Source organism: Ambystoma mexicanum, chromosome 8 (assembly GCF_040938575.1).
Source record: "Ambystoma mexicanum isolate Mex_15411 chromosome 8, UKY_AmexF1_1, whole genome shotgun sequence".
Classification (NCBI taxonomy): domain Eukaryota; kingdom Metazoa; phylum Chordata; class Amphibia; order Caudata; family Ambystomatidae; genus Ambystoma; species Ambystoma mexicanum.
In genome coordinates this window covers 137,885,222-137,909,675 of record NC_090929.1, presented here as the reverse complement: position 1 = coordinate 137,909,675, position 24,454 = coordinate 137,885,222, and the positions used below count along the sequence as shown (strand labels likewise).

Genomic DNA, 24,454 nt, shown 5'->3' with positions numbered 1-24,454 from the left:
CTTGAGCCCTACTCCTCATCCCAGTACTTCTAGGATTATGGGACTTGCAGTCCCCTTCAGTAAAGTTAGTTTTCTCAACAATTGAGCTATTTTAAGGGTGGATCTACTTCTCTCAAACTCATTAACAGATGGGTTGTCAGAATTGGGGATTCATTGGGTTGAGGAAAGGGTTATTTTTTTAAAAGGGGGATTGCTGGTTAGGGGGGAGGACTGCTGGGGGTTGAGGGGTTTTGGGGGAGACCCCCCATTAAACACAAGAAGTTAAATGGAGCTGTCCAGTGCTGAAATACATTAAAGATTTCAGCACTGGACATGGGTTACATTTTGAAAATGGGGGCTGGTGGTGGGGGTTAGGTGGAGAGGAAGCCTGGGGGTTGAGGGGGGTTTGGAGGGGAGACCCCCCCAATAAACAATAAACATCACAAGTTAGAGGAAGCTGGCCAGTACTGAAATACTTTATAGATTTCAGCACTGGACAGCTCCCTGTAACGTTATAACGTTATGCATGTTTCACAGACTTTCCATGCAAAAAATGTGTTTTATGTATGGGAATTCGATGTAACACTTTTCATTGGAAAATATTTGATGATATTAACCTTCGATTGGAATAGATTCGATGGAAAGACATGTATCCGGTTTTGTAAAACGTAGCGTCATCATGGACGGTGTCGAGCTACATCACTCCCCCATGCTCCACCACCCTTTTCCATATTTCATTAACCTGCTCTCCCAACAGAGAGATGAACAAGCTCTTTATATCTCCTACAGCTAAAATAATTCATGCTGTGTGCTTCTGTAAGGCATACATCCACTTGCCCACCACCGCACTGAGGGAGGGGAGGGTACGCATTAAGTTGTCCAGATCTATGTGGGGCCAAACTACATACTGAGACCTCCCCAGTCCCTTCTGCAGCAACAGAAACTGTGTTCCTCATTTTCTATACCATTATACTTTCCCTTGCCTCTTACCCTTTGCTATGACCATTCACCCAAGTTGTAGTGTAAGCCTGTGGCCCCATTGTGTTCTTTTTTCCGGGTCCTCTCTCTCCCACCCATTGTCCACCTCCTCTCCTTCCCCATCAGTATATACAGCCATAGTCTACACTGAGGTTGTGCCTGTGCATATCTTGTGACTCTCCTGTAGCTTCCCCTAAATTGGGTGTTTCCTCCTTTGCCACTAAATGAGGATTCTCAATAGCTTTATTATCAATCTTAAAAAGAATCTGTCCCACCCAACATTGGTCTGTTCCTATTGGTGCACACTCCCCCAACCCTTGTCCCTGTGCTGCTCTTGTCAGTTGCTCCTCCGCCTTCTGTAATGCTCCTTTTATTTGAGGGCAAGCCTTATTCTCAATTTCTAAATTTAATGGGTCTCTGGTGGTGTTCTGGTATTTTCCTAATGTTTCCTTTGGGTCTTCAGTTGGGCTTGTGAACTTGGGGTTATAGTGTATCTTACAGCTGGCTGTAGGGGGTAGGACCCATAAGGGGGCAGGGCATTTTTGACTGTGCACCTGATTGGATCCCTCTTTACCATTCTCAGGGATATTCTCATTCTCTACAAGCATTTTACAGAAATCAAGTATACTCTGTCTATTTTTAAACTGCTTCCCTTTAAATGTTGACAACAAATGTGTGCATATGTACTAAAACATTTTTTTCATATCTGCCCTCTTCGGGCTATGGTGCAAAAAGTTTATCTGTTGTTCCCTGGACCCGCTCTTTGCGGTACTTTAAAATCTTTTCCTTATATTGCGGAAGTGCTTTACACATATGTTCCAATAGAGTATCCATAATAACACGAGGATCCAACCTCACTCAAAATAAACCAAATTCACAAACACCGGACCAGCGGCATCTAATTTCCAAAGCTCACAAGACACTGATAAACTGTCAACACTCCTCAAGTTCTCTTCTCGAACTGATGGATAACCTGTCCTTTCCTCATAGGAACATCACTATATATACAGCTTCGCCACATTAACTCTGCACTTTTCATCACTTTATGAAGTTATCTTTCCTCGCATCAGGGGAGATTCACCTAAACACTTCATTAATACTCATGCAGTATTGTACAACGTTGTCTTTCCTCATCTAGAGGAGCGTTCCCCCGATATTTAATTTACTTCTAAACAGTGGCAATTCACAAGCAATATTCGAACAAAGACAAATGTCAAAAACACTGCGTTTCAAACAAAATGTGCACTCACTATGTGTCTTCTGAGTACCCTGATGCTGTCCCCCCTTTAAAGGCCGGCACAGCCTGCCACAGCACCCCCAATCCAAAGATCAGACAGACATTAGAGAACACAGTGTCTGCTCACCTATTCTGTTTGCGTGCTGTGGCCCAGGATGTGCTGCGGGTGCCCCCGGCCTCCTCGGGGGGGGGGGACTGAAGATTACGTTGGTAGGTCACCAGCTGTTTGACTCCAAATAAATCCAGGAAACAATAACGAGGTGCACACATTTCAGAAAGACATCTCTTTAAAGCATGCAATTATCGTCCGGGAGATCAATCAGTATCAAGTGACCAAAAGGCTGAGGACTCTAAACCCGTCCACATCGGGCTACCATTTTTATAGACAGACACCGCAAAGTAACAATATGGTGCAGACATCAAGTAGATGCAAATCCCTATTCTCTTTCTAGCTCTCATCATTTGCAAACCTAAAGATTGACATAGATTACCCTACTCTTTTGGTTAGTACATTACACGTGACATCCCAAATCCACCCGCCTGGAGATGGCTTAATAGGGCAATTAGTGAAAAGTGAAATCAGCACTTCGTGGCAACAAATAGTAGATACATTAACATCCTTTCCCATGACACCAGCCAGCTTGGCACACAAAGACCGTTCCCAGGCCTAGCAGCTTGCTTACCATGAAACATATCTTTGCAACTACCACATTGATACATGAAGCTGTCTCCAATAATTAACTGGACCAAGGACAGAAACTGTTAGTTGCAGAACGTTAAGCTTGCCTGGGAAAGAGAGAGAGAGCTCATAGAAGAAACATGTAACAGAAACCCCACTATTATTTGTGCTAGCAGACCACTCTGTCATGGTCTCGACAGTCCTAAAACTTCGCTAGAGGGTAGTAGATCTGATAGCCTTATTCAGTATTTTGGCAGTGCCTCGACCCGAGGCCTAATTCACATCAGGAATCATCTTTTTCAAATGTTTTATTTCCATTTACCTACTGCTAAAAGACATAGGGCCTCATTAAAAGTCAGCCGGTCTGGAAACAACGGTGGCGGTAAATCCACTGCCACTGTTGTTTCCGGACCGGCTGATTCTGAGTCCTGCAGGCGGGAGGTGTCACTCCCGCCAGGTCCCCCCAGGTCTGACCTGGGGGGAGTGACACCACCCGCCTGCAGGCAGACATGGGAACACCGGCTCTGTCATGGACGGAACCAGTGTTTCCATGGTCCCCATCCCATGGGAATGGGGATTTACACAATTCTGCCTCTGGAATTACCGGGTCACCGGGGTTGTAATGCCCCGGTGATTCCAGTTATCACAGAGGCAGAATGGTATTACGGGTCCGGCGGCAGCCTGCTGTTTTTTCCGGCACGGCTACCGCCGGACTCGTAATGATGTTCATAATCCGTTATTATTTTGTATGTTCGACTTCCCTAGGAAAAGGTTCATGAGAGAAGATAACAGGATCTTCGTCTTTTGAAACAATAACTAATATGATTAATATTTGCGCTAATATTTGCGCTCCCTGGCCATCCAGCCACTTTACAAGTTCTCTTGGATGCTGTTCAAACACGGCCTAATCGAAAAATGGCAGAATCACTAAAACATCATGAAACCCTCACCTTTTGAGTCTTCTCACAGTCTGTATTTCCCCTTTACATTTAAGACATTGCACTTGCATATTAACACTATCAACAAATCATTCAAATAACTTTATAATACACTATCTTGCATAATACTAAAATATGAGGAGACAGTGTGCTAATTTTGCCATGCAACATAGCGAATTGTCTTGTAATGTTTAACATTAATTACATGATACATAAATGCAAGGCTATTTGAAATGCACATTGTTTAATGAAAGGGGTTACATCTAGTCAAATAATTGCTACATCTATATCTCTAAGGATATTGAGTGCCCAGCTGCAAATCTCACAGACAACTAAGAATCTGGCTTTTCATCGACTGACCCTACAATCAAGCTTCTGGCAGCACTCAGTCTCTCTCGCTGCAAATCTAGCAACAAGAGACCTGTTTGAGCGTACAAGCAATTGATAAGGTATACCGTCTTTTCATCAACAGGCCAGTTTTACGAATACATAATTACGAACAAGTCATCGAAATTTTACGGAGGTGCGAAAGGGGAAAGGGGTGATAAGGGGTTGGAGGGTGGGGAGGGTCGGGAATAACTAAAATTAGGTGGGTGAAAAAAATAAAAATAAAATGAAGATTGATGACTTTTTTCGTAATAGTGTCCTCGTAAAAAAGGCAGTCGTAAAAATGCCTGTCGTGAAACGGCATAGAACCCTTTATAAATGCTGCTAACATAACAGCATAACAGCGGTTGTGATGCAGTGCCCAACAGAGTCAAGGGTAGGGATTACCACTGTATATTGCACAGTTGGCTGCAGCGGCATGGTGCATACACCCTAGTGTACATGCACAGACTGACTAAATGGGCCTGCTGTACTTATCTGTGGTTGAATTGTACAGTTCTACTTTTAAAACTGCAAAACCTTTGAAACACCTATTTGCAGCAATGATGGATTATTTTGGTAATTTTAGTTGCTTAAATACACTGCAGGTAATTTTGGTGTTCAACATTAATCACACTTCTCTTTTGTAAAATGTACACATTTTACTCACCCGCTACAAAGGTCCCGACACTGCAAATTGCCATCCAATCAAGATCGCTGTTTGTTTTGGAGAAGGATGACGGTTTTTTTTCCTGCTCCTCTTCTTTGGAAGGTGAAAGTTTCAAAAACACTGCCAACAAAGCTGTGCTGACCATCATAATAACAGCTGCAAAACAAGGTTTACATATTTACTAAACAAATCAATCACTCAAGGTGAAGAGTTTGAACTCAGTTGTATCCTCCCCATTGATGCAAATAATGACACAGATTTAAGGAAATTGAAAATACTGATTTTCCCACCAGCTTTCAACGATGCCAGGCTTATTAGTCAAAGGAGAAATGTATGATAAGTTTATCCAGCTCACCCAAACAATGTCCCAGAAGAAAATAGATGGAATGGTCAGTCCTGGAGGTAACATTGTATCGGTGGAGAACAGCTGTGCCTGGAGGTGGCAGATGTGCCTGGGGTAGAAGAAGCATGTGCAAACCCTCACTTCAAAAGAGGAGGGCATGCCTGGCCTCTCTTTCATCTCCGATCTGCATAAGGGAAATGGGTATGGGAAAAGGGCTCAAATGTAGCCAGGAAGATAACTAACAGTAGAATGCTTTTTAGGAGGGTATTGTAGTGAGTTTAAGTTTTAAGAAAGATGCAATGGACCTCATTACAAATATGTCAGTATGGGGAAACGGCAGTACAATGGCAGCAATGGCATTACCACCTCTTTACTGCCAATTTCCCACACCAGGGAACTATACATTGTGGAGGTAAAGTGAAAATCGGGAGAGTTACTGCAGTGGAATTACCGCTCACGATACATATTCAACAATCCCCCTAGAGTATTACGGGCTACAAAAATGAATATCAACCCTGCCTTTTCACCAGTCAAAAACCCCTGGTAAATCCACCAGACCGAGTAGTGAAAAGGGGAAATTATTTGATAGTAATACTGAATTGCTGCAAAGCTCATAATGATGCCCAATGAGTTGCAAGCAATCAATGATGGTGCCCCAGTTAGGAATCCAGCCTTCCGCCCTGCGTCTTTGTTGCAGTTGTGTCTGAGTTATGTTGATAAGTAGTGGCATATTCCTTGGGAGCAGTGCCAGCTGAGATGGCACTTGATCAGAGAAGAGTCTTGGTTGGTGACATTCTTGGATGGACTAAGACCGATGTGTGATGGGACTTCGTGATCCAACATTATATGGCGGATTGAAAGAAGGAGTCAGACATGCTGAAGACATTATTCAATATCTTTAATCAAATTATAAATTAAAAGCTGAACTTTCTCTATTGCTAGTGAGAATACCCTACCTATCTAAAGGATCCAAAGGTGCTCGTCAGCTGTCAGGAAGTCCAGAGTAAATGTGTCCTCCATCCAAACTAACTCTATCTGACCCTACCACTATATCTAACTAAATTAAATAGGTTAGGAGAGTGTCTTATATTCGCTTGGTCTTCTCTCTTCTCTTTATATAGTTTCTTTATTTACAACACTTCTCTGTGGTACAGATATTTCTTAACATAATCTCCCTGGATAGTCTCTGAGATCAATTGCTGTAGGTCTTCAAAGAAACTCTTGGATTTCATGCTTTCTGTGGTCCTATATTTTCAGAATGTTTTCTCTGGCGGTGGTTCCTCACACTTTTGTTATCCTTTGTAGACTCTTCCCAGTTTTTAATTTGAGGCTTTCCTTGTAATACATTCCCTGTCTCAGACTCTCTCATCTTTTATCCTGTTCATGGGGTATCTTCCCTTTCTCCCATGGGATTTCTTTCTAATCTCTGTTTGTTCCCCGCAGGGTCTGGGGAATCCTCTTCTGTATATTCTTTTCACTTCTCTTGTTAACTGGTTTCCCTTTTAATATCTCATCCTCCAGACTGGGACGAGTTTCTCTCTTCTTATAATAACCCTCTTCCCCAACCAAGTAATTTGTTACTCGTTTTTTCTGCTTTTTACAATTCCAATTACACAGTCATATCATTACTTACGAGAACTGGAACGAGTTTCTTCAGATCACACTTCTCGGTCATCGCTTCGCATTCTAGGCTCCTCATCGGGTTCCTGCCACACACTGCCACGGATGACCGTAAGCTATCGACTCTTCCAGCAATGGTGATCTGGGCATCGTTGTACAGGCGTCCTGCCCACCACACTGGACTTGTGGCCATGAAACCACCGGATACCTCATTCCTTCTTTCCTCCTCACAATGCTTTCCTTGCATCTGCACACACCGGACTCTGTCGTTTAGTACTGGCGTTCTCCGGCTTATTGGAGTCATGGGGTATTCGACTCACTTTCTTTCCACAAGGTGTGATGATGTCAGAGGGCTTCCACTGCGCACAGGGCTCTCCTCCTCTTCTCCATGCACTCGTCCACGTTAAATATATGTCTTAAGGTGACATCTTCCTTTTATTTCCACATGAATTTCTCTTGGCATTGCCTTCAGTCAAAATGAAAAGATGTCAAATTCCTTGTTATAATAGTCAGTCCCATGTATGCATCTACAGTAGGTGGTTTAAGGAGTCCCTCACAGGAACGGGAGTCACCGTACCCAAAGGGAGAGTCGCTCCAGGTGAGAACCGACTTGCTTCGACCCCAAGGGAGTGTCTTGCAGAGTGGGCATGTTTTAATTGTTAATTTGTTCTTGAAATACAAATAATCTGTATTTTCTCAACTAAATCAAATAAAAATAAAAAAATATATATACTTCTTAATAAATATCTTGAGCTAAAGTTTCCCTTGTGTCATGTCAGTATTAATATTTCTAGCAATGAGTTTATGTTCCATTGAAACATACAGATCTATAGCTGCTTTTTGCACGAATTCTGGAGCGAAATTCAGTGGAGAAGAGTGTGTGAAATTGTCTGTGGTTAAATCCGCCGATATACCACCAAACGAATTTACTGTTAATGCCACTTGGTCTGGCGGAATTACTGCAGGATGAAAAGTGGCGGTATGGCAGTGTTAGTGTTAGTCCTCATTTATGGAGTCCATAGGACTCCATGGTGATTTCGGCAGAATTACTGCTGGTGATAATTCTGACGAAATTGATGTTTTCTTGGCAGTAAGGTGTCAGAACTGCCTCCAGTAATTTGCTGGAGGTTTTTCCTCCACCTTACCTCCAAATCATTAGGGGTTATTTTCATTCCCTCTGGGCCCATACACAGGTTTCCTGTGAGGTCTGCTTACAAGATATACATGGTATAAATCCTACACTACAATAAAATACAACTGTAAAGTAGGGTGGCTGATTGAGAAGGGCTAGAGTCGACCAATGTATGAGGAACAGGCAGTTGGACAAGAGTGTGGCTGGAAGAAATTGGGGACCGAGTTACAGAGATTGCTAGAGAGAGATGGAAAGAGATGGAAGAAGAGAGTTTGAGAGAGGAAGTAGATAGAGATGTTTGAGGCGGGAGGAGGAGAAAGGAGACTGAGGAGAGGAGGAGAGAGAAGTCTGCAGCAAGACGGATGAGAGAATGAAGGAAACCAGGTAGGATAGAAGGGAGTGATAAAAGGTGATTGAAGGAGTTGTCATGGTTATACAAGGAGGGTACTCTAAGAAGGGGAAGGAGATACACAAGGCAGGGGTTGTTCTGTCAGTTGGAGGTAAATTGGAGTGTATGAATGTGTTCATGGGAAAACTGATTGGCTGGAGGTTTGTGAAAGGCAGCTTGGAATTTTCAGAAAAATTCTAAACTGCCTTTCATTCAAGATAAGAACTGAGCAGGTCACAGCAACACCTAGCTCCAGAACAGTTTGAGAATCAAGTTGTTTCAGCAGGTTTTCACGAAGAAGCCATAGAAGAAAAAACAGATCTTCAGTTCCAGCAGTCAAGAACCATAAAGCTAAGTGACATATTTAAATATTTTCCACTGTAAAAGCTCAGTGCTAAAATTGACAATAACTTATTTTAATGTAAATAGTTGGCCTATCAAGTAGGTATACATGTCCATCTTACTATGTGTTAAGTGAGGTGGAATTCTGTGGCGTCTGGTAACATGGAAGATCAGGAGCTCGGGATCTTCGTTATCAGGGTCACGCACACTTAGTAATGTGATAGGCAAATAACAGTTATTAAGCCGCTCGGAGTAAGGGGCTGGGACAATTTGAGGAAAGGACCTCAAGGCACACAGAGGAGCGTGGTGATGTGGCGCAGAGCAGAGTCCTTCACAGAGGACCGATGACCTTTCAGTGAACGCAGCAGCGCGGTAAAAACATAGTAAGTGAAAAAGCAGCTAAATTAGAGAGTGTGCATATATTTAGAAGAGCATCAAGGCAGCAGACGGCGCTCGGAAGCAGTGGTGCATCGAATAGTTTAAACCTTTAGAAAATATGAGATTCTGAGGTAAAAGGGACTAAACAAACAGATATGGTGCCTGAGAAAGACAAAATAAATGTACACAAGAAGAAAGAAAGTCAACCAGAGGATGTTAGATAAATCTACAGAAAGAGACAGAATTATCTTGGAGAAACTAGATAAGCACTAAAATAAAGGCAGTGAATCATCTAGGAGTAACAAGATTAACAAATAGGAGAGGTCAGCACTACACAGAGAAGAGACAAATATAAGAATACAGATCAAGGCAGAATAAGGTAGCAGGTGAAGTTGGTGGAATCCTGATAGATATTCTTGGGATATTTCTCTTAATCCTTCTTGAGGAAGAGAACTGTGGAAGCAGAAACAGCAGCTAAACTGAGAAATTCAGAGAAAGGAAACGGGTGCCTTGGAGCGCATAGACGATGCCGACAGGTAACTTGTGGAAAAGGTCAAAGATCATAGTGGGACAGGATAGGTAAGAAGAAGTAACTAATAACCTCTTGTATTTGATTCCCAGGTCAGTGGCACTCAATCAGAGAATGTGTGAGGGAGCCACTAGCAATGTCCTGTAATATTTTATTGTATTCACTTCCCCTTTGCTCCAGGGTAGTCAGCTCAGAAAATGTAATTGGAAACTACTTTGGAGGGGTTAATGGATTTCTTCTTCAGCCACCGCAAGATCAGAAGCTGACAGAGGTTGGGATGAAAGTAGGTATATTCAAGGAAGACATTGGGAGGGAGAAGACAAGACTAAGAGAAACATCAGGAAGGAGACGGGTTGGAGGTTCAAGGAGGTGGTTGGAGAACATATTCATGAGGAGGAGTGACAGAATATCAGGGAGGAGAGAATTGGACACAAGGAAGAGATTGGAAGGAGATATAAGGAGGACGTTGTCAGAGATACGAGAAAGAGAGAGTGATAGAGCGAGCGGGAAAGAGAGAGAGTGCATCATGGAGGAAGGAAGAAGGCACGAGTAGAGGCTAAATGTGATATCGAAAAGAGAAAACATCAAAGAGAAATTAGGAAGGAGGCAGAGAGAGAGAGGAGAATGGAGACGATAGTAAGGAGGGAGGTACAGAGAAGAACCAGATCTAGGTGGAGAACATCAAACCAGAAGACTGTATTCAGAAGTCAGACAGAAAAGAGACTGTAAAGGAGATGCGAGGTGAAGGTGAGAGGATATTTAGCCAGAGAGAAGTTGTGGAGGTTCAGACACAGGCAATCCCAATGCCTGACAAGTGTGAGTCTGGAGCCGCTGTGAAGTATTCAGGGGATATAGGAGGAGATACAGATCATAACGGAGAGAAAAGGTGGTGCTGGAAAGGTCCCCTTAGGCATGAGACCATGGTTAACCATTAAGGAGGATGTCGAGAATCATGCTGAAGAGAAGAAAATCTGAAGTAAAGATTCTAGATAAATTCAAGTTCACTACTTCTTGGCGGAAGCTCTTGAGTTTTGTTGCCAAACACCAACTCGTCCCTCCTTCTACCCTCTACATGCAACCATGTGGGCAACCATGTGGGCACATGTGGCCCCAGGAGACACAGGAAAAGGGATCTCCCTTGAATAGAGGGCGAGAAGCAGAGGAACAGAGACTGCGGACTCAAGAGACAAGAAAGACAATTAAACCCCCAGGACTATGAGTGACTGAATTGATCATATACTCTAGGGAGGGAAACCCGACTCAGGTTCACAAGCTGATACGCAAACTGTTGAACACAATGACAAGACATGCTGTTGAAGGTTTAGGTTGTGTTTATCTAACTTAGCCCAAACCTGTAACTAGCCCTAATAACTCTTTGTTTAATTCGTTTTCTTTTTTGTATCTGGTTTAGAAAAAATCTTTTGTAAAAAGAAAGCACAAAGCAATTGGTCAAAATCAAACATCATAAATAGAGAATAAAAACATCAGAATACAATTTCCAATAAATTAATTAATCACATTCATAGTCTTATTAAAACCGGCCACCGCTAGGCCCTCTGATACAGAATGAATATTTATACATCTCATCCAATAATAATCACAATGACATAACTTCATTACATTATTCCAATTACATCATTTTAAAATAAATTTGTTTCTAGACTTAGTTAGTGCTTCGCATTCTAATAATTAATTTTTCAATTTTTACATTGGTCCCTTATTACAGAACCTACAGCTGCTCTCCTGCTGAGTGATAATGTGTCTCCTAAATAGAATCTCTTTTGTTAACAAGTTCCAGCGTAATCTCAGAAGGATCATTCTATAATGATGATTAGGCAATCGAGCTAAAATGAACGATGGCGTTCCATGCCTTTTATGTTCATATGCCAAATCGCTCACAAAAGGATAGGAATGCAATAAAGCAGCGCTACTCACCTAGTCTTGGTCATATAGGGCTTTCCTGACTTTCTCTGGATTATTGGCCAACAGAGTATCCCTGTCCATTTCCACACTCGTTAGAATACGGGAGCACTGGGGATTCCAAGATGGCCACTGGAGCATGAGAGTGTGCGTTCCTGTGCTCCTTCTGGGCTGCCGCATGATGTGACATTAGCAAATGCAAAGCTTCAGCAGTGATTAGCCTCCCCACTCCCACTGATTGTAAAGGAGGTAAAGCGCATTACCGAGTAGTGCCTGACGCTGTAACGGGCTGCAACGCGGCTCAGGGAAGGGTAAGAGAACGGACCCGGACTGCAGGGAAAGCTGCGTAATGGAGCCGGCTGAGGCCTGAAGAAGCGGGACGGGAGAAAGGAAACACCCGTCTGCTGAGGAACCGGCAGAGAGACGGTAGGTGGAGAGGACCACCCTCAGTATCGCGACGGACACCAGAGGAACCTGCTGTTTGTGGAACAGGAGGGACAGCAGCTGGAGGGGAGGCTCACCGGAGCATAATACGGAGGCTGGGGGGAAGGACGCACCCGCACAGAACTGCAGTGAAGTAGGAAGGTGCTCAATGACGGTACCCTCAAAGCAGAGAGAGGGAGCAACATAAGAGGAGCACCGTATGCCCGACATGAAGTAAGGACAGAAAACTCATGAGGGATATCATTTAGGGGGCGCAGAAGCGGTACGGACACAGCCCGGAACGGTAGAGGGAAGCCCCTCATCACAAAAGCACACAGCGGGAGAATAGGATGATAGGAATAGCTGCTGAATGGGGCAGGATGTGAAAGAGCAGAAATAACAGCCCCGGAAAGGATTGAAAGAGCGCACGATAAGGTGAGAGAAAGCGTCCAAGGCAGTGGAGCGCCCTGAGACTGGGTGCAAAGAACACCCAAAACAGAAGGCAAGAGAGCGGTGTCTGAGGAGTGACATGGTTTTAGTGAAGGCTAGAGGCAGGGGACAAGCCTGCTGGGGAAACATCATGCATATAAGTGCCATAAGGAGCTAGGAGGATGGCAAGCTGAGGAGCGAGGAGGCAAATGAGCCCATCCCCCAGTTTTATAGAAGTACGGGGAAAAGCTACATGAGAAAAAGAAATAGAGGCACGAGTGATCCCTGACCTGCCCCTGAACTGCCTAAAACTGGTTGTGGATGTGACGAGGCTGAGGAGATAGGAGAAGGTGGGGACTGAAAGGGAGATTATCTCGAACCTAACGGACAACATATAGCAGCTTGTACAACTGGCATATTATGGCACAGGGAAAACTGGAGACTGGACTGCTCTCCTCTAATCCCATAGAGGGGTGCTGACTACCGGTGAGCAAACGAGCTAGCTCCCAGATGCCAGAGACAAAAACCCAAGAGCACCCCTGCAAGAGTAAAAGGATCAACGAGATCGCAAGGAGGGCAATTGGAGTGGTGTTGGTGTTGGAGGCAGCAGCAACAGATAGATTCACAAGCAGCTGAACCAGCAGAAGAGACAGGGGGAAAGGATAATACAGAAACACCAAGAGGAGCTGCAAGACTGTTTGCGAGGGATGTAAAATAGGAAGATGGATTCCTTCTACAAACTATTTGGGAAAACAAAGTAGGAGCTCAAGACATCTCTCCAGGACGACAGAAGAGAAATTAACGAGCTGGGAAATAGGGTGGATGCGGTCGAAGATGGTTTATCGGAAATGACAGAAGAAGTGAAACAAAACAGTATCTGCTTGAAAAGGTAGCCAGAACAATGCACAGTCTGGTATCCAGGGACAAGATCCCGAGACGTTTTAGTAGCCTTGACCTCATACACTATGAAAGAGGAAATTCTTAGAGAGGCAAGAGCGCAACATGACGTGACAACCAATATGACCCGGGTCCACTTATACCAAGACTTGGTATTGTCTACATTACATAAAAGGAGACTGATGTAACCTGTCACCAGGGCATTAATAGCAAAGCACATGTCAGATTCTGAAGAGATCGCCCGCACTTCCTCCTCACCTGGGTCCTCTGTGGAGCTGTCTTCAGGATCCTTCTTCTTCCTTCGGCGTGACGTCAAGGTGTCCTTCCCCTTCTTGTCCTTCTTCTTCTTCTGAAGTAAATAGGGTGTCTCTCCTCTGGATGCCACTCTGTCAGTTGAAAGCTTCCCCACAGCGTGGTCTCCCCGCGAGTGAACCCCAAGTTCAAGGAAAAGCCTCCTGGCTGAAAAATCCTGTTAGTCCAGTGTGTGTTGGTAAGGTGTCTCCGGACGAATAGCTGCAGAAACGTGGAGGCACATATGAAATGGCAGAAAATCCTTCAGGCAAAGATATGGTAAGTTGAACAGCTGCAGCTTCCTTCGTGAACACAAGAGAACACGGGAGATGGCAAGGTAAGCACAAGAGAGAGCAACACGGAAAAGACAGGTAAGTAGGCAAGTATGCCAAGAGAATCAGGTAGCAAGAAAAGGGAATGAAAGCAGAACTCCCACGAGATGGGCAACCACAAGCGGCAAGTACTAAACCGAGGAAGGAAGGATACAGATAGAAAAACAGCACTGCGGCAGCAAGGGCTCCGTGAAAAAAGGGGAAAGACAGAACACGGCTGCAAGATGCACCGCGAAAGGGAGAAACAAGCACTGTCAGACACTCAGAAAGGCTACGGAGTGTAAAATGGACAGAAACAATAACTAGCGTTCGGCACGAAGAAACAAGGTGCAATGCACCGCAACGCTGAATCCGGGGTCTGTTATCCCGAGAGGCAGCCATGTTGAATAAAGACTAGACCGCTAAAGGTGAAAACACTAGATTAAGAAGTGGAATATTCTAATGGTGGCGCCAGCTGTCGCATACTTTCCAGGAGGGCAGGACAGTATACCCCCTCTTTCTCGGACGGGCCCCTGGTTTTCCCAGGTGCAATTGATGGAACTTCTGAATGAGCAGGGGTGAGTGAATGTTCCTTCTTGGTCCCAGGTTCGCTCAGCTTCAGAAAACCCCTTCCAATGGACTAGATACTGTAACACACCCTTCCGGTATCTGGAGGCTGCCAGACGGGATACTTAATATTCCTCTTTGTCAGAAGAAGCAGAAACCTCTGGCCTCAGAATCTTCCTGTGAAAGGGATCTGGTTTGCGTATCTTCAACAAGGATGTATGAAACACAGGGTGTACCTTCTTCATACTTGATGGAAGACAGACGGAACGCTACAGGATTGATCTGAGATTCAAAAGGGTAAGGACCAATGAATCTGGGAGAGAATTTCCCTTTCCTTATCCATCTGGGTAGACATCTTGTGCATAACCAAACCAAAGTTCCTTTAGACCAGGACGGGTTAGGTAATCGTCTTTCATCGGGCCCTTTGCTTGTAACTCTTCCGGCTTTCTTCCAGAGTCTCAGCAGCTTGTTTGTGGGTCTCCTTTAAGTTCTCTAGCATCTGTTCTATAGAAAGCAGTTTGGAGGTGCTTGGTACGTTGAGTGGAAGATGTCGGGGATGGTATCAATACATACATAAGAACAGGCTCATTCCGATAGCTGTGTGTAAAGTATTGTTTTACGTGAACTCTGCCATATGAAGAAATCTACTCCACTCATCCTGTTTGTCACAACAAAAACAACGTAGATACTTCTCTACCGTGGCATTCGACCACTCTGTCTGCCCATTGGTCTGAGGGTGGTACCCTGAAGAGAGAGCTCTTTGACCCCCATTTTTTGACATAGAGACCACCAGAAGAAAGAGGTGAATTGGTTGCCACAATCCGATACAATGGTGTTTGGAAGGCCATGTAAACGGAAAATGGGCTTCATTACGACCTAGGCGGTAGGGGGTTAATGGCGCAGGTAGAGCTGCCAGCACAGTAAACCCCCTACTGCCTCCTTATGAGGTCTGCTCACGGGTCCCGCTAAGGATGTCTGGTAAAACCAGACGTCCTTAGAGGGACCCGCTAGCAGACCAGAATGCTAACAACGGGCCCATCATTAACGGGCCCGTTGTTAGCATCCTCCCCATTCCCATTGAGACCTATGGGGCCCAAATGGGAATGGGGATGTACCGGGTCCGGGTTCCAGGAAAGGGAATTACCGGGCCCTCCAAGGTCGGAATGGCCCAGTAATTCCCCATTGCTGGAACCCGGACCCGTAACCTGATATGGGGGTAGCCATGCTGCTAAAAGCAGCATGGCTACCTCCATACTAGTAATGAGGCCCAATGTCTCTCTGAAATACAGAGGCGGTCTGAGGAGCTGATGGCAGAACGGGTAAGGGAGAGAAGTGGGCTAGTTTAGACAGGGTGTCCACTGTCACCATGATCGCAGTATAGCCTTCTGACTGCGGAAGGTCCACGATGAAATCAGTGGAGACGTGAGTCCATGGTCTGGAGGGAACAAGATCTTGTTGTAACAACCCGACTGGTTTGGAGGACATGGTCTTTCCTAGGGAACACGTAGGGCAAGTAGAGACATAGACCCCCGTATCCTTTCTTAAAGTCGGCCACTAAAAATACCAATATAGCAGTCCCGTGGTGGCTTTCTGGCCCTTATGCCCTGCGTACGGAAGATCATGACACCAGGCCATTGCCTGATCCTGAAGAGCCTTAGTGGGTAGAAAAATGCATACTTCTTGAAGTAGAGACCCTCCTTCCTTGTCAGCAGTTATTTCAGTGCATTGGGTAAGGCTTCTAGCTCTAATCCTGTACGAACGTCCTGTAGGAATACGTTGAATGCAATAATGATCTGCTTGCCTACTAGTACGAGTTCAACTTCACCTTCAGAATCTATAGTCTGCCCGAAGTGGCGCGACAGCGCGTCTGCCAGGATGTTTGTCTTCCCTGGAATGTATGTTACAGAAACATCGAACTGAGAGAAAAAATATGCCCAGCGAGTGTGTCCTGCATTCCTGCATTCCATCTGCTGAAATATGCAAAGGTTTCTGTAATCGGTTCTGACGACAAAGCGATGAAGTGCTCCTTACAGAAGATGGCGCCATTCTTCACAAGCTTGGCGTATGGCAAGCAGTTCCTTCTCAATCACAGAATAGTTCCGTTCACTCATTGTGAGGGTTCTTGAATGATAAGCTATCGGATGTTCCAGACCATCTTCCCCCTCTTGTAGGATTGCAGCCCCTACTGCACCTCCGGAAGCATTGGCTTCAACCACAAATGGTATGTCTTGGTATGGCTGTCTTAGGATGGGCACGGTGGTGAATGCATGTTTGAGCCGCTGGAATGCTTGCTCCACCTCTTGACCCTAACAAAAAGGGACTCCCTTCTTCAGAAGTGCAGTAAGGGGCAACACTTTATCAGAGAAATCTTCAATGAATCTTCGATAAAAGTTTGCCAGACGTAAGAAACGTTGGATATCCTGTACTGTCTTAGGGGTAGGCCACTGAGTTATTGCTTGTATCTTGCTAGGATCCATCTGTACCCCTTTTTCAGAAAGAACAAACCCTAAATAGGAGACTGATGAGACTTCAAAGAAGCATTATTCTGGCTTGGCAAAGAGGTGGTTCTTTTGTAGCCAAGACAATACCTCTCGCACGTGCTTGCGATGTTCAGAGGAAGAGGTGGAGGAAACCAATATGTCATTTAGGTATACTATGACATTCAAATGCAAAAGATCTGCAAACAATTTGTCCATAAATCGCTGGAACACTGCCGGGGCGTTCACTAGTCCAAACCGCATCACTGTGTATTCATAGTGGCCTAGGGGAGTTCTGAAGGCCATTATCCATTCAGCACCAGATCTTATTCACCACAGATGGTAAGCTCCCCTAAGGTCCAACTTTGTGAAAACAGATGCCCCCTGTACGGCTTCCAGGAACTCCTTGATTAAAGGCATTGGGTATCGGTCCTTGATGGTGAACAGGTTTAGGCCACTATAATCGATACATGGCCATGAGTTCTTTGGTTCCTTTTTTAGGGATGGAAAAGAGGGATGCACCTGCGAGGGATCTTGATTTCCTGATAAGTCCATACTTTAGGTTAGTGTCCAGATATTCTTTAAGAGCCCTGCGTTCAGGGATGGACAGGGGATACGTTCTGCCAAAAAGGATAGATGCCTCTGGTGTAATCTCTATGGCACAGTCCTCACTTTGGTGAGGAGGGAGGAGGTGATGTTCTTTGTCTTCAAACACTTTAGCAAAGTCTTAATAATGCACAGGTATAGAGCAGACTTAAGGCCAGTCCCTTCTCAGGGTTCTTGAGAGGAATGCTGTGGATGGAACCCACACAATTTTCCTGACATTGATGGGATAGAAAGCATACTGTATTGTCAGGCCAGTCTATGAGAGGGTTGTGGCGTCGCAGCCACGGCATTCCGAAAATGATTGGAAAGTGGGCTGCTTGGATAAGGTTGAAAACCACTTCTTCCTGGTGTTAAAAGACTTGGATCGGGTGTGTCTCCTTAATGATTAGCCCGGATGACAATGGTGACCCATCCACACCCTCCACAGGAATAGATTTGACCTTTGTGCGAATGGGTAGTTTGTTCTTCTCTGCCCAGCCAATGTCCACAAAGTTGCCTGTAGCACCACAGTCCATCATAGCTAAGGCCTCCCATTCCTGGGAGCCTACTGACAATGAAACCTTCAATATCATGGGTTGGTTATCCTCCTGAATACCCAGAGACTCAGTGTGGTTACAGGGACTTATAGCAACAATCCCCGACCTATCCCTGTTTAGGTTCGGGGAGTAGCGTTTCCCGACCCCCGAGGAGGGACTTCTGGGTAGTCCCATAAGAGATGTTTCTGAGAGCCACAATACAAACACAGGCCCTGTTCTCTTCTCCTCTTGAGTTCTTCAGGGGTCAAAGGACCGCTGGCTGCTCCGATCTGCATAGGGTCTTCTACCGATGTACCAGTGGAGCGATCCCCTTGCATGGATGGGTTCATCAATGGTTGTGGAACCAGACGATTCACCAGACGATTCTTTCGTCGCTTTTGTCTCCTCTCTCCTAATTGAAATTCCATCTTTAACAAGAAGGTTACCAGTTCTTGGAAGGATTGGGGTTGAGACGTTCCTTCCAGCTCGTCCTTGATATCATCATGGAGACCACGGCGGAATAGAGTTTGTTGAGCTGAGTCCGGCCGTCCTGAGTTTGCGGCCAATCGGTGAAAGGTGGAGACATAGGTTTGTACATCTTGAGAGCCCTGACGGAGGTCTAACATGGCTTTGTATGTGGACTACTGGACCTCAGGTCTCTCAAAACGAGACCTGAATTGTTGGGTAAATAAGGCATAGTCATTGACCGCCGGGTCAGCCTGGGTTATCACTGGGGTAGCCCATGCCAATGCATTGCTGACCAAATTACCTTACAGCCCCTCTTTTTAGACCCACCAATCAAATCAAGTCCCCATGGGCACACTGTCATTCCTAGCTTTCAGTCCATAGAAACAAATGCTGCCGTTGGATTCTATGCCTGCCACTCACTAATGCCATACCCACATTACACAAAATCACAGGTGCAGCACTGGCAAGTGAAGGGAAGACTCTGCAACCACAGTCCAGACAGGCAGACCATCGGAATGTGATGATATCACTGCTAAAACGAGACACTTGATGTTTAGTAAGCTGCTCCTATGGATTTCCTACAAAGAAAATATATATATCTATAGGCAGCAGCTGAGTCCTAAAAATGAGCAAGGCTTTAGAGGGAGAATAGTTGGTCCACAATACAAGTACTGCTTTGTAGGGTGGATGTTTCCCATTGATTATGACCTACTTAATCTATTAAAAATAAGAAGAGTGGATACCCATAGCAAAACTAAGAAAAACATCATATTCATATTTATTTATTTATGTATATGGAGAGAGGAAAAATGCTCTTTTGATCACAAGGGAACATACAACAGAAATCAGATTTGATGAGAAGCAGTGAGCTTCTTACTATGAGGTGAATTTGAGTGACATTCCGACCAGGTTCTGGAGGGGAGAAAATGGAACAGTCACCAGGACATATACATGGACATACATAGATTAAGGACAACCAACGTTAGACATTTTTTTAAGTGTAGGTAGGTGGTATGGACAGCTGTGTTAGTGGTGTGACCATGATTGATGAAGTGCTATAGTGGAGGCAGAGAAAGAGGGACAGAGGCGGGTTAATGGCGAGGGAAACATGTCAGCTGGAAGGCAGATGAGAGGTAGTTTAAGAGGGTAACTCAGAGGTGAGGAGGTAGGCTTTCAGTTTGGTTTTGCATACATTCATGTGGACTGTTTCTCATGTCCGGGGGAAGAAAATTCCATGCAAGTTGAGCAAGAAGAGAGAAAGAGCAGAAGCGGGAGGAAGCACAGGGAAGACGAGATGCAACATGGGTAGTCAAGGAGGCAGAGCAGAGATTACGAGGCTCGTAGAGTTTGATAGATGAAGATAGATATGATGGTTCCTCACCGTGGACAGATTTGTGAACAAGGAGAAGACATTAAAATCTGACCCTGTTTTTTCGCATCATCAGCCATCCAGCCTGAGGAGTGAGTTGAGAGGTATATTTGCTCCAGGAGACAGAGAACTGGTGAGGCACCAAGTAGAATTTAATCCAGACAAGGGCTCAATCATGAATCCCAAGACGAGACAGTGTATTTGGAGATCAGAGTGATCAACAGTGCCAAATGCAGTGTATAGGTCAAGGAGAATTAGGATAGAGGATAGGTTGGAGTGCTTAGCAGTGGCAAGATGGAGACATTCATGAGAGCAGTGTCCGTGGAGTGACAGGAGCAGAAACCTGCTTATGATGTGATGTGATAAGATGTGATAAGTCATTTATAACGTGCCTGTAGATAAGTGTTTCTAAAAGTGGGTCTTGAAGGTTGTGGATGTCTAAGAAATTGTTGACAGTTGAACACAGCCATTTTGTGCACTTTGGAGTAGTGTGGAAGGAGAAACAGTGGGCAAAAGTTGACTGGTAGGCTTGGGTCAGCCCCTTGCCTTTCTTCTGAGAGGGATGACCATGGCTGTTTTGAAAATAGAGGGAAATCAAGCTAAGTCGAAGAAAGGCCTCATGTGCACCATGAGGCCTGCGGGCGATTTGGCGCTCTATCAAGAATTTAAATAAATAAATAAATAAAACAGAGTTTAGGGAGGTGAGAGGCCACTAAAGGTTTTGACTAGCTGTGGGTCAAGAGGGTCTGATGGGGCACAAGAGGGGTTACCCTTTATCAGAAGAGATAGATCTTCTTCAGTTTTAGTGTGAGCAAAGTGGAAGACAGAGGCAGAGGATGATGGCAGAGTAGGTGGAGTGTATAGGTGGAGTGTATAATGTAGGAGGGAGTGTGAGGAAGGTGAGAAGACAGTCTTTAATTTTGGAAATTTTTGGAGCGAAGTTATCAGCTTTGTCATTAGCTGTGAGAGTGTAATTGATAGTCATAGGTTTAGGAGGAGTGTGTTTAGGGTGCCATTAGCTGGTGAGGGTGGCAGGAATGAGAGTCCATGAGGGTGAGGTACAATTCACTTTGTTGTCTACCAAGAGAGGACTTAAGAGAGGTCTGCTCAGAGAGGTAGGTCCTCATGCGAGTGGGTACGCCTCCATTTGCGCAGCAGCCAACGCATGTCTGTGCGGAGAGAGCAAATGAATGGGGTGAGAGCCATGGTTGAGGATGCTGAGACTTGGGGGTGAAGGTTAGGAGTGGGAAGTGAGAGGAGAAGGAGTCATATAGTAGGGATTAGAAGCTGGAGAAGGCAGTGTTAGTGGAAGAGGCATCAGGTGTGAAGGAAGAGAGTTAGAGCAGTAGGTCAGAAAGAAAGAGAGGAACAGCAAAAGGTTTACATTTCCTTTTAGTAATAGGTGAGGCAAGTGGTGGGGAGAGGTCTGAGGGTGGAAAGGAGATGGTGATGGAAACAATGGAATGATCAGGTAGGGATGGTGTGACAATGGTATTAGTGGTTGAGAGACAGGAGGAGATGAATAAGGGATCCAAAGATTTCCCCCACTGTGGATAGGTATGTCGGGGGGAAATTCTCCTGGGGTCAGTTGGGCCGTCCGCGGACCTCCGGGCAGAGAGGCCCCAACTCCTCACGTATATCCCAAAAAATTGAGTATGAGACACACGCAAGAAGCAAGGTGATTCTGCTGTTTATTAAACAAAATGGCAGGGATGGGTCAAGGATCGTACACGTCCATCCTGACACTCTCTCCCAATCGTGGGGCTCGCAGGCCCTTTTTACCTTAGTATGACGCGCTACTTGTGTCACCTGGGAAAGTTAGCAAAAAACCTATCGCCACTCGGGATTGGCTCCTCGAGTGGTAGGGTTAGTATAGCATACGTATAGAGAGCGTTATTAGTGGTCGAGGGTTAGTCAGGTGGTATACTTGGGTTGTCCCTTCAATTTGATACATGAAAACTGTTACATGAAGACCCCTGAGGATAGGTCAATGTTAATGGCGTCAGTGATAAGAGCCCCATGTTCTGATTGGTCCACTCGCGAGCCCCCCAGTCTGGGACCATCGCTGTTCCCAGCTCGCGGTGCACCTGCCAATTGCAACAATGTATCACTATGGGTATGTGCAGACAATGTGAGGATTTATTCATATGCTGGAAGGCAGACTACTCCCACCGCCGCAGATGTCCATTGAGTCGCTTAATTGTATCTGCCTGTGTCTTGAAACGTGGGATCCAGACGCCTCCCTCCTCCTGGGCCTGGCACCCTGTCAGGTTCGGCTTGGTCATGTGAGGTGAGACCGTGGTTGAGGCAGAATTCTGCACAATTAATATTGCATTTTCCACTGTGTGCCTGGCTTAATTTGCAGGTGTGACCTTGGCGTCGGCTTGCGGCATGCGAGTTTGCAACATTGTGCCCTTGACTGTCTGCTCTCGCCGGGCTCATTCTGCAGGGTCAGCAACTGTACTCTTGCTCATTCAATGTTCATGGAAGCTCTTGCTTGTGGCCTACTTGGGCCTGGTGCATAGGTGGAGCCGTTTGATACACAGGCGCTTTAGGTAATGGTATCATATTGCTTTATCCCCAGTATCGTGTCTTCGTTATATTTCTCATTATGATGCATGGGTTTAGGAGAAGCGTGAGCAAGCCTTTTTAGATGAGTTCATTGTGCGTCTTGCGTTTCTGCATTTTGAAAAGCCTATGTGAAAAATAATAAAGATGCGTGTCAGTGGGTGTGTCCGTCACCTACGTCATAGCACTGAGTATGTTCTTCGTGTGGATTGGTGTGGGAGTGTCCAGTGTGCATGTTTGCACGGGTGTGCTGACCGTTGGCTAGGTCATCATGGCATCTCTAACGATGTGTTGATTTTGTGTTGGATGGTTCAGTCGAGTCCATCCATGCCTCAGGTGTCGGCATGGGCAGGGCAGGCTGGTGGGCAGGCGGGTGGGCATGCAGTGGGCACATCCGTATGTTCCTGTACCAAGGTATTTGGTCGTCTGGTAGATGGGCAAACTTCTCTCGTGGCGGGTGCCTGGACCGTGATCCTCTAGGCCAGGGGTGTGAGGGGATTGGTGGGAGCCTTTTGTTCCATTCTCCCACTTCAGTCCCCCCTCTGGTCGACTTGTCGACCACAAACATATCCTTTTCCTTATCTCCTCTCACTCTCCATATTTTAGTTACTCCTCCCAAATGTCCATAGTGGTCATTTGGTCTTCAAATGACCAATACATATATACACAGGTTCCTCCAGGTGTGCAGTATACCCACTTCCCTATGTAGCTTCTTGGGTTTCTTGGGTTTTCAAGCTTCACAGATGGTGGGTCCAGGTGGTTGGTGATGATCTGGTTGCGCAATTTCTCTCTCTCTTTTATTATTGTGCCTGTGTGTTGGCCGTCATCTGCTGGCATCAAGGGGTGCATACCAACCATTTCGATCATCTCGTCTGTGGTGCGTGCCTTCCGGGCCTTCCAAAATCTTATTATGATCAGTGCAGCTCCAGCCAAAATAATGCATCCAACTATAATCTTCAGTCCATCCAACAGCCAAGATGGCATCCATGACCATAATATCGAAAACCAGCTGTCATCCTTTTTTACACCTTTACTTTCATCCATCATTTTGGAGTGCATCTGGGCAAATTGTGATACTGCTTCTGTCAGTGTACCATTGTCAGCATCGTTAGCAGGAATGAATGTGCAGCATGATTGTCCTATCTTTGTGCAAACTCCTCCTTCCATTGCTGTGAGGAGGTCCAGTACATATCTGTTCTGTAGTGCTACCATCCTCACTGCTCGCAGTTCCTCTTTTATTGTGTTGAATACATTTACTGTAGAATTAATTGTCATCATTAGTTCCCATCGAGTTATCTGGAGCCATTTTGCGTTTGCGTAAGCCTGTAGTCCCGGATGTAATATTGAGGAGAAGAACATTGCTGCTCTGCTGAATAGTCTGTGTTCTGGCGGGATTGAAGTGAGTGCTGTTTCCGACCTTCCCCATAGATAATTTCCTGTCAGAGGTTCTCCTTGTCTTTTCTTTCTATTCAGGACAGTGTTGTTGTCGTTGTTTTGGTTTTCTGGCCCCTTCTGAGGTTGTACAGATCTCTTCTTCCTCTTGTTTCCTTCATCCATTTTGGGGAAGTTCGCCACATTCACCTGTTTCTGGGGCACCACTAGTGATGGTACATTAATGTGTACCATTGTGCATATACCATTCCACAGAGGGGGCAGTGTGTGGTATGCCTTGTCTCCGCAGGCCCAGTAATGGTCCATTACCACTGCTGTTCCTGCTCCCCCCTCAGGTAACTCCGTCACGCTTTCACAGTTGGTGTTGTATCCCACGTCCACTTCTCCTCTATGTTGGTAGCATACCTTAGGTGCAGACAGCGGCAGTATTGTTATTGGGTTTTCATCCTTCTCTATCCACGTTAGCATGGGTACGTACTTGACCTAAGTCATCCAACATCTGTTGTTGTGTTCAGCAATAGTTGTAGTATCCTCTCTCGTTACCATGTTGCTGCCAACCACACCTATGTCCCATTTGTTACCTAGGTACACCTTCCCTGTTATTATTATCAGTGGTCTTTCCCAACATCCTTGTTTACCAGG

At 45.3% G+C, this 24,454-nt stretch overlaps 1 protein-coding gene across 2 annotated transcripts in view; it reads right to left on the bottom strand.

Moving 5' to 3' along the window:
* The window catches only part of LOC138473546 (solute carrier family 2, facilitated glucose transporter member 8-like), a 251,640-nt gene that overhangs the window by 35,994 nt on the left and 191,192 nt on the right, over positions 1–24,454 (bottom strand). For both annotated transcript variants that reach the window (XM_069612146.1, XM_069612145.1), the window contains one exon: positions 4,848–5,003. In XM_069612146.1, the coding sequence (XP_069468247.1) occupies positions 4,848–5,003 (156 nt within the window). The remainder of the gene's footprint in view (positions 1–4,847; positions 5,004–24,454) is intronic.